Source organism: Grampus griseus (genome assembly GCF_964374135.1).
Source record: "Grampus griseus genome assembly, chromosome: 16".
In the NCBI taxonomy this organism is placed as follows: Eukaryota; Metazoa; Chordata; class Mammalia; order Artiodactyla; family Delphinidae; genus Grampus; species Grampus griseus.
The window spans coordinates 5,120,798-5,138,087 of record NC_139010.1 but is presented as its reverse complement, the minus strand read 5'-3'; the positions used below and the strand labels follow the sequence as shown (position 1 = coordinate 5,138,087).

General features: G+C 48.1%; 1 protein-coding gene across 2 annotated transcripts in view; it reads right to left on the bottom strand.

Annotated features, from left to right (window-relative positions):
- TRIM67 (tripartite motif containing 67) overlaps positions 1-16,992 on the bottom strand; it is a gene marked incomplete at both ends in the record, with an annotated part of 45,948 nt that extends 28,956 nt beyond the window's left edge. For both annotated transcript variants that reach the window (XM_082674247.1, XM_082674248.1), the window contains one exon: positions 15,949-16,992. In XM_082674247.1, coding sequence (XP_082530373.1) covers positions 15,949-16,992 — 1,044 coding nt within the window. The remainder of the gene's footprint in view (positions 1-15,948) is intronic.
- Positions 16,993-17,290: the final 298 nt, after the last annotated feature.

Genomic DNA, 17,290 nt, shown 5'->3' with positions numbered 1-17,290 from the left:
GCATTGGGAGTGTGGAGTCCTAGCCACTGGACCACCAGGGAAGTCCCAAGAATTGCTTCTTAAAGACGAGATCCTGGCTCCATATTTCAGCGAGAGGTAAGAAATAAATCCCTAAAATGTTTTAATGTTTGTATAGGACTTTATCCTAAAGGGAATACTAGGATAAGCATCCAGAGATGTCGTCGCATCACTAAAAACAGTAAACATTTGTACATGATCTTAAATGTTCAGGAATAATGATTAAATCAGTGATGTTTTATCCACATGAATGAATACCCAACATCCATTAAAATGGCAACGTGTTTCTATATCGATGTAGGACAATCTCCATAACAGATTGTTCAACGGAAAGAAAAACATTATACCAAAAGCACATGTAAGAAGAGCTCATTTATTTAAAAATTATATACATATATATGTGTGGCATATATATGATCGCTATTAAGGTAATTATATAAATGTGTGTGTGTATCACACATGTAAGAATTGTAAGAGTATAGGTGATTTTTCACATGTTTCTTTGCATCTCCTCTGTATTGTCTGAATGTTTAAAAATAATGCATATTATTCTTTTATAATTAGACAAAACAATAAAGTTACTTTCATTAAAAAAATTCATATGTTACTAAGATCTCATTTGAAATTTCTACCCTGGGTAGCTAAGCAATTTTACAACTGAAAACAGTCACTTGCTCTTTCCCCAAATGCCCTCTGATTCAGGACATTTGAACTCCAGAACAATGTCTTGATGCAAAAATACCGTTTCTTACTATAACCCTGGATGGCTAATATTTTCAACATAATTGACTGCGGTGATCTTCATAAGGGCTCAGGGAAAAGTCGCAAGGATGACAAGGTTCCCTTTGAGAGCCCCCTCTCTCCTCCATCCCCTCTCCTGCTCTCCACCCAGAGTCTCCAGGGCCCTCGCTGCCCACCCAACACCGCAGCCCCTCTCCCACCTCAAAACCTTCATTCTCCCCGACCCACGACCGGAATCTGAACTCCCACTCGCCTTAGAGTGCCTAGTCTCTGCTCGAAAACAATTCAAATTCAATCCAGCCAAGCATTTTCACAGGGTACGAGGAGACAACCGGCTTCCTCTGCCCGGTTGGTAACTTGCGATTGTCTTTCACTGTCTTGATCCTTAGTGCCTCCGAATGTGACTTACAGGGTCACTGCAGGTGTAGTTAGCTAAGATGAGGTCATAGTGGGGTAGACTGGCCCCTCATCCAGTATGACTGATGTTTTCAGAAAAAGGGAAATTTGGACACAGACACACACACACACACACACACACACACACACACACACACACACAGGGGCAAGACTGGAGTTACGTGGCCACAAGCCAAGGCACCCCCTGAAGCCAGGAGAGAGGCCTGGATCAAGGCTTCCCAGAGCTTTCAGAGGGAGCGTGGCCCTGTGACACCTTGATCTCTGACTTGCAGCCTCCAGAGCTGTGAGACAATAAATTTTGGTTGTTTCAAGCCACCCAGGTTGTGATAATTTGTTACAGCAGCCCCAGGAAACTAGTACCCTATGCACAGTTTTTACTCCTATTCTAACACATGTTCTTTCATATATATTCACTAAATGGAATCATATTACACACAGTCTTTCTCTACACCATAAAGTGGGCTTTGGGTTCTTTAGAGAAGAGGGGACGCGGCCAAGCTGCTTATTCCTTCAGGAAAGAGGTCGGGGGTTACAATAAACTGAGTGCCCTGCAGCTGCCATGCGAACCTTTACTTCATCTCGCTTCGTCCTCATACCTTTCAAGTGTGGAAACTGAGGCTGAGAGACATTAAGAGCCCTATCTCGAGACACAGCTCCAAACTGAACCCAGAGCTTTTGATTTCAATCCAGATCCTTCCCATGATATCAGTCAGTGGCGACCAGAAGGTTGGTCCGGGCAGTCCTAGGACAGATCTCTGTAGCACCTGTTCATGTGGTGTGGTGAAGAGGCCCTACCAAGGGACAGCTGCGTCATTAGGGTGACGGCTGCGTCTCAGCCCTCCCACAAGGGGGCTCTTGGGAACCACCTCAGACTCTGAAACTGTCGCCTCTTCTTTCCCACCGTGCTTGGCCTCGACACTCACAATAATCACGATGTGGGGCCAATTATGATTCTGGCTTTCTTTCACCGAGCACTTACTCTGTGGTGTGCGCTGCCACGAGCTCCTTTTATTTATTTATTTGGTTGCGCTGGGTCTTAGCTGTGGCAGGTGGGCTCCTTAGCTGCAGCTCGCGGGCTTCTTTGTCACGCAAACTCTCGGTGGCGGCACGCGTGTGGACTCTAGTTCCCTGACCAGGGATCGAACCCGGGCCCCCTGCCTTGGGAGCGCAGAGTCTTAACCGCTGTGCCACCAGGGAAGTCCCCTGTCATGAGTTCTCAAAATGCATGATCTCACTCCCTGGCAAGTGGTAGAGTTTTGGGAGAGCTGTCTCTAAAACGAACGTTCTTATTCGACGCATCCTGCTACCTCTGGAGCACTAAAGAGTTCGGGAATGGCAGTCTAGTAAACTGAGACTCGATCTGTTCTCCGGACAAGATGTAACAGCTAACATCTGGGAGAAATCCCACCGATATTTCCAGCTGGCTTCTGTCGTCCCACTAGATCAGCTGATTGTTTCCAAAACCGTTAGCTCATCTAATGGGGGAGGGGTGTGCTATGCTAATGAGTGTGAATGGCTCTCTTCAATAAGGGGCCCAGAAAAATGCATAATTCCTCCTGCCCTCATTTTCCACACTGTTCCCTGGAGTGCCCCCTCCTGCAGGAATCACTCTGTTCCATGAAGCTAAGAGGGACCCCACTGGAATAGTCATTTACGGTGCTGATATTAGAATACATTTTCGTGTTGTCACCATTCACTTATTAAATTGATGCTTCTCGTGGCTTACTGGGTGCCAGCTGCTCTGCTGGGTACTGGGAGTACAAAGGCTTCCCTGGTGGCGCAGTGGTTAAGAATCCGCCTGCCAATGCAGGGGACGTGGGTTGGAGCCCTGGTCCGGGAGGATCCCACATGCCGCGGAGCAAATAAGCCCGTGTGCCACAACTACTGAGCCTGCGCTCTAGAGCCCGTGAGCCACAACTACTGAAGCCTGCATGCCACAACTACTGAAGCCCACATACCTAGAGCCCGTGCTCCACAACAAGAGAAGCCACCACAGTGAGAAGCCCACGCACCACAATGAAGAGTAGCCCCCGCTCGCCGCAACTAGAGAAAGCCCGCGTGCAGCAACGAAGACCCAACACAGCCAAAAACAAATAAATAAAATAAGTTTATTAAAAAAAGAAACTGAAAGCAGGATCTCAAAGAGGTATTTGCAAGAAAAAAAAAAAAAAGAGTCATTCAGATCATGTTCCAGTGGTAGCAAACCAGCCTGGGATAGGATGGTGGGCGCACAAAGTCCCCGGACCAGAATCCTGACTTTGTACTCGTACAAAGGCCATACACGGGGCAAAGTCAGGTGATGTTTTTTATCACCCATAACCCAAACTGCGTCTTCACTGGGATCAGGCCAACTCCAGTCACCGGCAACCATAATAGGATGGTTTTTGTGACGATCATGAGGACGTGTCTTAGAGCTTTCTATCCATGATCAAATTACAGAAAAGGACACTCTCCTTTCCTGTCTGGATACCTCCTTCCTTTCACCTCTGAAAATCCTCCCAGCACTTTGAAACCCAGCTCAGCTCCAATCCCCTCCGTACAGCCGTCCCTGCAGTCTGCCATCGATCTGACTCTGCTCTGCGCCCACTTACACTTAGGGTTTAGCCCCAGTTATCTGCGCTCTGGTACTGTTCTTTATTTCTTGTGAGGAAATGGAGAGACGGGCCCTCCTGTCCATCTAAAAGGCTAGAGCTAATGACCAGTGCAAGATCGCCGTCTTTATCAACCTTTTCCCAAGTTCCTTCCGCCGTTGCCTTACTCCTTCTTTTCCCATACAGTTTCCTCACTTCTTTTTTGGCCCCCTTCTCCTCTTAACTTAGCAAAGCAAATCGAGATGTTCAAAAGGGTTTTGCTGCCAGGTTTTACTGGCAAACAGGATAAATATAACAACCTGGGAAAAGAAAGCAAATTTACAAGAACCTTCAAAGGGATTATAGCCAGCCTACCCCAGTTCTTCCCTGAAATTTAAATGAAGCCAACGTTTAAATCTTCCTTAGGCTTTCAAGCTAGCTGTCCCTTTACATGTGGCTTCTGGAATCCATTTCTCCCATCGTTCTCTCACCACTCTCTCCAGATCCCGAATGTTTTCTGTGAGTCTCAGATGCTAAAGGATGGGTATTTCAAGTTCCCTCACTTTTATCAGAAGTGGTGTCGTGGTTCTCAAGGTCCCTCGGCTTCGTGTGAATGTACGTTCATCCCTGGTGCTCGACCAGCAGATAAGAAGCTATTTGAAGTAGGAACTCGATTTTCAGTATCTTTTTTAACATCTCACACAGTGCTGTATATTGAAGTCTCTCCTTTCTTTCCCAACTAATAAAACTCCTACCCATCATTCACGACCCCAGCTCAGACACCATCTCCTGCTTAACCTCCCGCTCACTACCCCTTCCCCTTCCCCTTGCAAATCTCCAGGCGGGATTAACTTCCTTCTCCTGTCTCGTCCCTCATCAGTTTATTCACATGACAACTGTGGCACTTATTCCACTTTTTTATATTGTTTGTGCAAACATTAGGTTGGAGTAACATCATCCCCTCTTCCAGGCGTCTGTGAGCTCCCTGCAGCCTGTTTCAAGTGCATCCACAGCCCTCGGCACTGCCTGTGGGTTACAGCAGGTGCCCAAGGCATGCTCGTCCAGTGGAACGTTTCAGTTGCATCATACAGAGTCATGAGATGCTGTGTGTCCTTCACGTGCCAGAGGAGACAAATGGACTCAGGAATGAAAGCCACCTTAGCTGTCCTCAGACTTCCTGTGGCCCACACCACAGACATTCCACCACCTTCCTCACCACCATCACCATCCAGAAAAACCCCGAGGTCTGGGTACCCCAACCGAAGCAAGGAGTTCGGAGAACCAGAGGAGCTTGGAGACGTTACCCATAACGTATACAAGCAGAAACCACTTGAGGAACTACCTGCGTTTTGACTTAATCTTCCTGTTGGAAGATAACTTTGCTCTCTTGGTTTTTACAAGTGTTGTCAGCGAGGCACTGATTGCTCTTTGTTCTGGCTATCTTTCCAAGGATGTCTGCAGAAACAACTTTGGGAACTGGACTTGCTGTCTCCCTCTGGAGCGAAGAGCTCGGTGCTCACTGCATCTTACAGAAGATTCAGCCTCCCTGAGCTGAGGTTCCTCTCTTCTGTAATGCAACCTACTGTGTGTGGGGGTGTCATCTGGCTCTCTTCACATCACCCTGGGGGAACTGGGCTCCGGGAAATGGCACAGACATGCTGATTCTCTGACTGCTGCTGCTGCCGTGAGTGATAAAACTGTTCTCCAACTCTGACCCAGGAGTCTCACATCTGCCGACATCCATGAACCGTGGCAAGAGCATATGTTAGCTTGTACACAGGCAAAAATCTCAAAGCTCTTGTGGTTCCTGACACCCCTCAGCAGGGTATTCTGGCCTTAACGTGCCCTGACTTCCCCTCTGAACACCTTCATACTCCCAACAAGCTAGAGGGGTGGAACCCTGCCTGGCTGTGTGGAGGACAAATATTCATCAGTGATAAGCTGCAAATCCGCGTACAGGAAGCCAGTTTGAGAGGTGATAATCACACCCTCAAAACGAACGGAGGTATGTGGTGATATTCACATGAAGGATGTGAACCCGGACACATGATCCCGCTGTCAACACCAGTCATTTTGGAGTTTCTTTATTACAAGGGACTAACAGGGAGAAGGGAACAGTCATGTGTCCCAGTGACTGGGCAAGTCCCTGTTTCTTGATCTGAACATTTCAAACAGTATTTAGCTTTTGTAACAGTGACTGGGCACTGCTCAGAAGCAGGGAACTATCTTTTTTTTCCCCTCTTTTTAAATATTTATTTATTTATTTTGGCTGCGCCAGGTCTTAGTTGCGGCACTCAGGATTTTCGTTGCAGCATGCGGACTCTTAGCTGTGGCATGCGTGTGGGATCTAGTTCCTCAACCAGGGATCAAACCCAGGCCCCCTGCATTGGGAGGGCAGAGTCTTACCCACTGGATCAACATGGAAGTCCCAGTAGGGGACTACTTTAATGAGGTTTTCCAGAAGTTTCTTGTTCCCTGTGGTTTTATTCAAGCAGGCGACTCATTTATTTATTAACCTAGTTAGTTCAGAAGGGATTTAAGGCAGCTTGCAAGGGTCTACAGAATTCAAGGTTGCATAACTTAAAAGAAAGAAAACCAAGGGTGGGAGCAGAAAATGGAGCCAGAAATGAGGCTCACAGTTTATAACATAATCACATCCATTGTGTACACACAAAATATTTGGCTCTAAGCATTTTAGTGACCAAAGAGAAAAGTGGAACCTGACCACTTGCACAATCTAAAGTGCCTACTAGATTAAAAGAGGGAAACATTTGCACCGCAGAGCTGGCTTGAAGGAGAGATGTGACAGTCACCACAGGAAAGTACAAAGCCCTACCAGGACCCTTATCCCCGCCAGAAAAAAACCTTAAGCCACTCCTCCCCGCCCCCCCCGAGCAAAGTGAAGATCCCACGTGGCTGGAGATACGGAAAAGAAAAAACCCAATCTTCCTGGAGAAGATGCAGGAAACAGGCCTGGGTCCAGACCATTCAAGGCTTCCTATTGCTGGGGAAGGGTCAGGACAACTGAGAAGATGGAAAGGGACTAATCTGTTGACTTGACACAGCCTAGGAAAGAATCAGTGAACTTCAAGAGAGGTCCACAGAAATGAATGAAACTGTAACAGAGACAAAAAGAATGACTACGGGAAAAAGAAGAGAGCATCCAAGAACGGTGGAACAATATCAAACAACGTAACACACATGTAATTGGAATCCCAGAAGTATGAGAGACAGAGGGCAGAGCAAAAGAATCATCGAGAGAGATAATAGACAAAAAGTTTCCAAAAATAATAAAAGACATCAGACCACGAGTCCAAGAAGCTCAGAGAACCCCAGGCAGCATGTGAATGCATACACTTCTCTTCATTCCTGCTGCCTCCCTCCTAGTTCAAGCCCCCATATTTACAGCCCAAGTGACTCTCACAGCCTAGGAAGTGGTCTTCCTTCCCCTACTCTTGTCCCCCTACCACACATTTCCCAGCTGCAGTCAGAAAGATCTTTTAAAAAATAGGGGACTTCCCTGGTTGCACAGTGCTTAAGACTCCACGCTTCCAATGCTGGGGGCCCAGGTTCGATCCCTGGTCAGGGAACTAGATTCCACGTGCGTGCTGCAACGAAGAGTTTGTGTGCCACAACTAAGGAGCCCACGTGCCACAACTAAGACCCAGTGCAACCAAATAAATACATTTAAAATACGTATATATTTAAAAAAATAAACATCACTCCCCAGGTTAAAGTCCTCTAGTCACCTCTCTTTGCATTCACCATAAAATCCCATCTGTTCCCTGTGGGCTGCCAGGCCCTGCGTCGTCTGGACCCTCCCTGTGTCTCTGCTCCTGTACCTTATCCACCTTTTTCATTGTACTGCAAAGGCACGTTTCTGTCCTTCAGGCACGGTGGGGGTCCCCCAACTCCCGTTCTCGGTTCTTCGGCTCTTCCTCTCCCTGTGAAGCGAGCTGCCTTCAGAAGTGTGCTGGGCTGGTTACTTCTCAGCCAATCGTCAAGTCTTGCTTTTCCAACCTTCCCCCTGAAGAAGTCTGCCCAACTGCTTTTTATCACATTATTGTACTTCCATCCTAGTACTTACTACTATCCGAAATTCTCCAATTTATTTACTTGTTTATGCATGTGTTGATTTTCTCTCTCCTGTGACTAGACCTCTGTTCTTTGAGGGAAAAGAACATGCCCTTCCATGGCCTTGGTGCTTACAGTGGTGCTGGTAGGATACCGGCACCGAAGACTTACGTGTTGACTGAATAAGGAATTAGGTCGATTGAAGAATAAGTGCTCATTAGCGGCATAGCTCAGGGAAACGACTTACAGGTCAAGAGGCATCATCAGTTTTTAAGTTATCCTCAGTGAGTGCCAGAGCTGACTTTTGGTCCTGTGGGTACACGGCTCAGCGGATAGGTAGTCAGACATTTGGTGACGCGTTATTTATGGAGTGATGTAAGCCACAACCCTCTGTTTTTTAAAGAGGACTGTCATTTACGATGACTCATATTTTATTGGTTTCTTGGTTTTATGGATTACCACCCAGAATCAAACGATAAGGAAGAACTGGGAGATTGGATAAGTACAAACATTTGCCAAACTTTCCTAACACAACCCTGACCTGTGTTTTTTAAACTATGCACAGCCTGGATAGACTTTTCAGAGGACATGTGACCAAGGCCCAGACCCTCCTGTGGAGGGGTCCAGGTTCCTGTCTGTTACATCCGTCATTTACACCCTTCCAACTCCCTCACCTGTTTCTGTCCCTTGTGGATCCTTGACTACTCTTCCCTGCAAACCACTTCTTCCCTCTGCAGCCACATGAAAAATGAAGAGACAGAGCCATTTGATCTCTTAGATTCCCTCCAGCACTCAAGTTCTTTTATCCTCTTTGCTCCGAACAGGATGAACTGTGTCCTCCTCAACCTTTCATCTCCCTTTTCTGCTGCCCGTGTCCGTTGAATAAGGGAGGGGCTGTTGCCCTACTCTCTGTCCCCACTGTCTAGACTAGGTGTCCGCTAACCCTGTATTTTTCCATACCTCATTACTCTTTAGAGAATGCTCTAGGCACCTGTTTTTGTTCAGATACACAGAGCATCCTGTTATTTTTATAGTTCATCAGAATGTACAAGGGAGGAATCGATCATGTTTTTCCAGAATCATTTCACAAATTGCTGTGCAACTGTGGCAAGCCCCTCGGCCTCACGTTCCTCATGTGCAGAAGGAGCATGCTGGGGTTTATGGTCTCTGTTAGGAACCGGGCTACCCTAGGAAGGGGAAATGCCAGGCGGGGAGGGGTGAACTCATGAGAGCCCCGCAACACCTGCCTGCTTCTCTCCTGCTCCTTCAGGCCTCACGGCTCTGAGAGTTCCAACCTCCTCCACCCTCTGGCCAGGACCTTTAAAACTGCCTAAAGAGTGGACAGAGCGCCCGCTTTGCTCCTTTATAGAACGACGAAGACACAAACCCAAAGGAAACCCAGAGATACAAACAGCAGTATGTACGTTTCTGTTCAAACCCAGGGAAGCAGCAAAGAGCGTCTGCCCAGAATTCCCTTCTCATGGGTCACCTACGCTCTGGCCCAGGAGGGCTCAGACAGCACCACCACCCCTCAGAGGTTCCCGCCCACCTCTGGGTCAGGTGGTCTTTGAGCACCATATTGCCTCCCAGCACCCAGAGTCTGGTGAACCTGAAGATTCCCAGAGTAATTAAGACTGGTTCAAACCTCCGGGACCCCTAGAGTCCACTTCACGCGCTGTAGATGACTTGCACAGCGCCCTGGAGCCCCCAAAGCATTCCCGTCAAGGTTTCTCAAACTTGAACGTCCATCTGAATCAACTAGGGATCTCGCTAAATTCAAACCATGAGTCAGTAGGGCTGTGGCGGGTCTCAAGAGTCGGCATCTGCAGCGAGCTCCCGGCACTGCTTCTGTTACTCTTCGGACCTCGCTTTGAGTCACGAGGTCCTAGTCTAGAAGTCGGCGCTTTTATTTTTATTTTTTTCCCCATAAAGAACCAGAGAGTAAATATTTTCGGCTTTGCAGGCTGCCGATCTCTGGTCACAAGTACTCAACTCTACCAAAAGCAACCGTTCTAGCCCAAAGCAGCCATGGGCAAAATGTAAACAAAGGAGGATGGCTGTGTTCCAGTAAAACTTTATTTACAGAAGCAGGCGGTATGCCAGCTTGCTGACCCCTCTAGGCAGTCTCAGAGATTGAGAGACCCCTCTCCTCTAGGACAGTCCATTTCACTGACATCCACAAGTAAGGTCCTATCCACCAAGAATCTCGACCCAGATAAAGGACCTCCCACTGCAGGCTAAAAATAGAACAGCTTAGCCATCAAGTGGCCACCAGAGCGTACACTAGGAAACACATTCTGCAGTAGTCACATGGGGTTGTCCTTTCACAATCTCTAAGGTCCTCCTCAATTCGGAACCCTGATACTCCATAAATAATCTTCAAAGAGAAGAGAAAAGCAATTCAAGTTATGGGTTCTTGCCTTCTGTCAAACCCACTTTTTGTTTTCCAGATGTGTGGAATGATGAGGAAAGCATGTACTTCAAAGCTTGTAACACAGGGGTTCTTTCTAATACTTGTTCCTGAATTACTGAGCTCCTTGGAATTAAATCCAAGCACAAGGCAGGTTACAGCCCCAGTGGCTTTAAAGACAGTGGTGATGTTAACACAGAGGGTGGTTTCAGAAGACGCGGCAGCCACTACTTATTGGAGTCAGCTCACGTTTCCAGGGGTCTAAGCAGACTTGCCATTGGTTCTGTCAGTCTGCAGCAGATGGAACAGAAGCCAGCCTATGCACTTCATTTCCCAGAGCTTCAGAGTTGGTGAAGGACTCAACATCTCAAAAAATCCAGGCTTGCACTCAGATGGTGCATACTTCCATGCCGCATGCTCTGAGGGCCCTGATGGATTTGTTTAGCAACTCTCGGCTTGCAGCGATTAGCCACAGAGATAGAGACTTCAGACCTCCCAGAAGATTTCTGCCAAGCATTTCTCTCTACCTAACCCTCTTTTTCCCTGTTCAGACCCCACTCAAGAGTGCCTTAGGGCCTTCCCTGGTGGCGCAGCGATTACAAATCCGCCTGCCAATGCAGGGCACACGGGTTCGAGCCCTGGTCTGGGAAGATCCCACATGCCGAGGAGCAACTAAGCCCACACGCCACAACTACTGAGCCTGCGCTCTAGAGCCCGCGAGCCACCACTACTGAGCCCACATGCCACACCTACTGAAGCCCGTGCTCCGCAACAAGAGAAGCCATCGCAATGAGAAGCCCGCACACCCCTGCTCGACGCAACTAGAGACAGCCTGTGCACAGCAATGAAGATCCAATGCAGCCAAAAATAAAAATAAAGAAATAAAATTTTTTTAAAGTGCCTTAGATGGGCCCTGAAGGCTTGGTCTTTTCAGGGGTCTTAAAATCCAAAAGGGGCTATTTAGGCACTAGTTATGCCTATTAAAGCAGTTTTTGAGGGAAGGCAGATCACTAACTGGTAGTTAAAAATATAAAAATCTAGATACTTGTGATCCCCTTTTAAAAAATAGTTCTAACAATAATGTAATGAAAGTAGCCAACAGTTATTTCTAGAAACAAGGCAATCCACCTTATTGTTTCCCCCAATGGTCCCTGTTTACATGAATTTTTAATTTTTTATATAATTTTGCTGTTGGGAGAAAAAATAGGTATAAACGTTTTGCAAGGCAATCTGGCAACGTTCATCAGATGTCTGGAAGACAGTTCTCCTTTGATACAGTAACTCCATATTTAGAAACGTAACCTGAGGAGATTATTAAGAAGAAAGGCATAGATTTAACTTGAAAAGTGTTCCTAACAGCAAAAGACTGAAAACACCTAGATGAGCCCAGCATCAGGGTGTGGATCAAGCAAAATAATAAATCCTTACAACGGAAAAGTGATGTTCATTAACTGACAGGAAAGATATTTGTACGGTATGATTAGACGAAAAATAGAAAGACAGTTACAAAATAAATATACAATAGAATTCTAGAAGAAAAAACTCCAAAATGTTAGAAATGATCTTTCTCTGCAAACTGGAATTTGGGGTTGGTATTTAATCTCTACATCTCTACCTCTGTAATTCTAATTCTTAACAAAGCGCATCTATTCCCTGGGTTATGATGTACTACAAATATTCGAGTAAGTATACTTATGATCGTATACAGTTATGATTATACGTTCTGCTTTGGGCATTCATGTGTTATCTCTTTTAATAGAGGAAGTCTTTCCTCTGAGGCTTTAAAGGCTAAAAGCCTTTCTTTATCTCTTTGATAAAATAAGGTAGGACCAGGCTTCTGAGAAGCCAAGTATCCTTTGGCAGATCCTTGGGGCACGGGACTAACCTGAAGTCCGGGCTTTCCTGTGATTTCTAGACCTCACTATCTCCTTTGCTCTTGTGAAGTGCCTGACTCATTGGGAACAGTAATCCTGGGGTACAATGAGATTTTTGTTTTGATTCTATTCTATTGTCCATGGTTCTCAAAAGACTTCTGAGGAAGGGCTTATCCAGCGGTCCCTTCCTCAGTTCAAGAATCAACTTTTAAGCATTTTTAATTCAGAGTCCTGCACCCAGCAGGAATTACAGTGGTTGCCGACATTCTGTGACATGTCACACTAGGAAGAGGTACATCCCACAGTGACCCTCTCCTTCTGGACCCTTTCCTTCAGGAAAATTGGAATTCCACAATCAATAGGCAAAAAGACAAAAGCACTCATGCAAAGCTTCCCTTCCCTGTCCTATCTTTCACAACGTATAGTTTCTTCACATCAGAAGTTCTTTGAAATTATTAATCCTCTTCCAGGAGAATCATCTAAAAATGTGTTTGGCCAAGACCTAAAGTGTTTACACTGTTGTTTTTTCTTTTAACTTTTTATTTTATATTGGAGTATAGCTAATTAACAATGTGATAGTTTCAGGTGCACAGCAAAGGGACTCGGCCATACCTATACATGTATCCATTCTCCCCCGGACTCCCCTCCCACCCAGGCTGCCACATAACATTGAGCAGAGTTCCTTCTGCTGTACAGTAGGTCCTTGTTGATTATCCATTTTAAATATAGCAGTGTGTTTACACTTTTTTTGAAAAGTGATAATCAATCTTGTTTCAAAGTAGATTTCAGTGTCACTTACATGTCTCTCTCCCTAAGAATCACTAATTAGATGGCAAGCTCCAGTCGTGCTAGAGAGAAATTAAAGCTTTGTTTAAGGCTTCTCCAGTCAGGGATGTTAGGGAAATATTTCTGTCCTGATTCTCGTTCTGGTAGTGTACCAAGCTTTGTCATGGCTCCTGGGATTTTTAGACGACGACGATGACAAGAACGACAAAATCCAGAGACTTTTAAGTTTTACTAAAGAACTTAAACTGCCCTGGTGGGAATGTGAAATTGAGTGCACTAGTTTATCTTTCAAAAGTAATCACCTTCACAGCTCACAGTGGTGGTCTAGACGCCTGCCCACAAAGCAAGACCAAACGGTCCATCAAGGCTCCCTCTGTTATCTTTTGATCTCCAGCCCCTAGTTGAGATGCTCATAAGAAGCACTGAATGATTGCCCTTTCTGTAGAAAAACAGCACCTGCTGAAAGAGAACAGCAGACCTTCTTCTCATTCTTGAAAACAGCTTTTCACGAAAGTATCTCAGAGAATTCCTTCTGGACTTAAGAGGATGTCTTAGTTCCCTGAAGACGTGGCATTAAATTGAGACATTTAGATTCTGCTTAGCTGTGTTTCCCACAGATAACTGTCCCACTCTATTGAGCAAATATCACATATTCTTTCCATATTTCCTCAGATAGAAATGTTATAAAACTGCTGTGGACACCAAATCAAGGACGACCAATGTTTTCCCTGCCTGATCTTGGTTCTTGAAGCCGTTTGGTCATTATCCAACTCACTTTTCCAGGTAAGAGGCTTAATCTCTTTTAAGACTGCAAACTCATCTCAACTCGTTTTGGTTTCCACTCTTCACTAAGTCTAAAAGTTTGGCTGGCAACACCCAGAATTAGTTCTAGCCTTCTAGGCTGCGAAAATTTACCAGCTCCGAAAATCTGAATGTGAACCTTGTCTTGGTAATTGATCACAGCCTCTTTGCAAAAGAGTTCTTTATTTGTAAAATGACTCTCTTCACTTGAAAGATGAAATAAGCAAGGCAGCTACAATTACCCTGAAGCAATATGCAACAAAATATCACATGAATAACTCACTCAGCAGACATTCTCATTTAGCTCCAAGCTATTTTAGGACTCAACATAAACACTACCAGCTCATGTGTTCACCAGGTTACCAAGTCACTGAGGTCAAAGAAGTACTCTTTGCTGCTGCCCTATAGCTTTCTGCAAGTTTGGTGGTATTAGCACTATAATAACAATAATGATAAATAATATATATCGGTTACTGTGAGCTGGGTACTGTGCTAGAGGCTAAACATACAGCATTATACTTACTCCCAACAACAATTATCTGAGTTAGATATTATTCAGTGGGCTTCAAACTGTGCCTAAACGCTTACAGCAAGTCAATTACAAATGCTGAGATTTGGATCCAGGTCTGTGTAACTTACAACAGGGTTTCTCTCAGAGGCACTGTTGATATTTTTCTGGGTTATTGTTTTGTGGGAGGTTTTCTGTGCCCTGTAGCCTGTTCAGCAGCCTCCTTGGCCTCTACCCCTAGATGCCAGTAGCAACTCCTAAGTGGGATAACCAGAGATGTCTCCAGACACTGGCAATGTCCTGGAGGGGGAGTGAAACTGTTCCCAAATCAGAACTGCTGCTCTAGAATTAGGGATTTGACTCCAGATCGCCCTTTTCTGAACTACTATGCAAATTTCCCTTTCCGAGGTGGATTTCTGAAGTGTTCCTCATTTGTTCTTGCCTAATTTTTTTGTTTGAAAATGTTGAGTTACAGTAACAACAAGCATGTTGTAGCAGAAATTATACAGTAACTGTAATAAATTTATTGTATGAATGCTTGGTCCCTTCTTCTCCTCCCATCTATGCTCCCCTTTTCGTCCATTTCCAGTTGGATGATCTGGGAGGACCATGGCAAGTTGCCTTACTTTCCCGTGTTTTTCTTCCTCAGTCAGAATACATACTTCCTGTTGGGCTATTTGGAGATCTCCTGCCTCTTTGTGGGGTAAGAGTTTACTGGAAAGAGGATACTGAATGATAAACGTCCAAATTTGCAGTTGGAGTCCTTGAACAAAGGACCCGGATCACTGACCTCGGCAGTGAGTCCAGTTGCACGGCCTGGCCTTTGAGTAGGAAATTAAGGTGAATGTTAGAAAAGCTGACCCCACTCTTGCCTTGGGGTCTGATCGAGGGCCTGCCCTGAGTTTGAAGGCTTCTCTCCTTCGGTGTCAGCTGTGAGGATACACTGGCCACCACAAGTGTGTGCGAGTTGCCTGTAGCGGCTGTTCCTTCCCACTTGGGAGGTGGCACCTGCAGGCAAGTCCCTGGAAAGATGGCCCTCAGCAGCCTGCCGATGAGTGCGCCTGGCTGTCCTACTAAGTGCTTACTCCACCGCACTCCTGCCACCTGGAGTCCCAGGAAGAGAAGGTCTCTCAGTGGGTTCCCTCCTTAACAGGGCACACGCCCGAAGTCTCAAATAAAGCGCATGAAGAATTACATCTTCCCTTTAAGCTGAGAGGCATTCTGGGGTTAGAAAGTGCTGGAGACTAGCTGAGAGAGTAGAAAACTTTCTGCTCTAGAAGCTGATGGGAATTCTGGTCTAAGGGAGATAGTGTATCCCTTCACTGAGGGTTGGGATAGAATCCTTCCTGCCTTCAGAGAAGATTAACCAAGCACGGGTGGCATCAGACATTTTCCTGCAATCAGGTGGTAACACTTGTACTTAAAAAAAAAAAAAAGAAAGGAAAAAAGAAAAGAAAAAAAAATATGAACTTTTTAGAGGGAGGAAGGGGGCCCTAGGTGTCATAAACCCAGAGGGGCCATCAAGGTAATTTATTCGTCAATTTGGGGAGTGAACGAGTCCTGCTTCTGCATTCTAGACGACTTTTGGGTGGAATCATAAAGCCTCAGGCGCGAGGGGACCTAGGGTGTCGTCCTTCCATGCCCTTCCCATCTCCAACACTCAGCTCAGAGTACTTGGAGCTTATTTAACGAAGGGGAGCGCCCTTTTCTTGGCGTCCGTGCCCCGTGCCCTGCCCCGCGGGCGCTCACCTTGTGCTGTTTCCACATGGCCCCCAGCGGCTTCACCTCGTGCTTGCCGTGCCGGCCCTCCTCCAGGCACAGATAGCACACCGGGGCTCGGCAGCTCACGCAGTACATGCTGTAGTTCTCCATTTCGTGGTCAGGGCACGTAGGGTACTTGCGGGCCGCGCCGCCCCCCGCCGCTCCGGCGCCGGTGGCACCCGGGCTCTTGCAGCTTCCGCCTGCGCTGGAGGCGCCCTGGGCGGCGCCTGGAGACGCAGAGGCGGCCTCAGCGGGCGCGCGCGGCGGCGGCGGCGGCGACACCAGGCGGTGCTTGGCGAAGGGTCCCCGGGATGGATGGCACTTGAGCTGGCAGGCAGCGCAGTAGAGCACGTCGCACTGCTCGCAGAGCGTGGCGGCCGGCTCGGGCGGGGTGCGGTCGCACAACTGGCACACGGCCACGGCAGCGGCTGCGGACGCCCCGTGCGCGGCCCCGCGGCCCTGCTGATGGCGCTGCACGATGGCCTCTAGCAGTCGGTTGCGCCGGAAGCCGCGCAGGCCGCGGTGGTCCAGGGAGGCGCTGCGGTGGCACTGCGGGCACGTGATGGAGCTCGAGGAGGCCGAGGGCAGGGAGCAGCAGGCGGCGCCCCGGGCGGCGGCGGCCGAGGAGCCGGGCGGCGCAGGCACCGTGGGCAGCACGCGAACCCCGTTGGGGGACTTGAGGCTCGGGGTGTAAGAGCCGTAACCGCTGTCTGTCTCACTGTACAAGCTCAGCTTGTCCGCGTGGTCGCCGCCGGCCGCGCTCCCGCCGCCGCCGCCGCCGCCGCCGCCGCCGCCGCCGGCCGGGCCAGCCGGCGTCTCATGGTCCGGAGGGGGCGCGGCGGCGGCGGCGGCGCCTGCGGGCAGCCCTGAGCCCCGGGAGTGCAGGAGCGGCGGGGGCAGGTGCTGCTCGCCGTCCGGGGTCTGCACCGCGATGGTTCGGGCGCAAGGCAGGCAGACGTTGTGGGAACATGGCAAGATGATGGGCTCCCGAAACAGCGAGCCGCACACGGGGCACTTCAGCTCCTCCTCCATCGCTGCGCCGGCGGAGAGAGCGGCTCGGCGCGGAGGGTGGAACGGCCCAAGCCCCGGAGACGGGCAGAGGCGAGCAAGCGTGGCTAGCACCAGTGAGGGGGAGGCGGGCGCGTCACACGGGCATGACTGCTTTGCAAGCCGGGGGCACGCCCCTCTCTCAGTCCTGGGGCCACCGCCCACGGACGACTGGGGGCAAGAGGAAGGAGAGCGGGTCCTCACCTGCTGCCCGCGAGGCTCCTGCACCAGCGGCTGCAACCTGCGGCCAGAGTCCGGAGCTGGTCGGCTGCCCTCGCGGTGG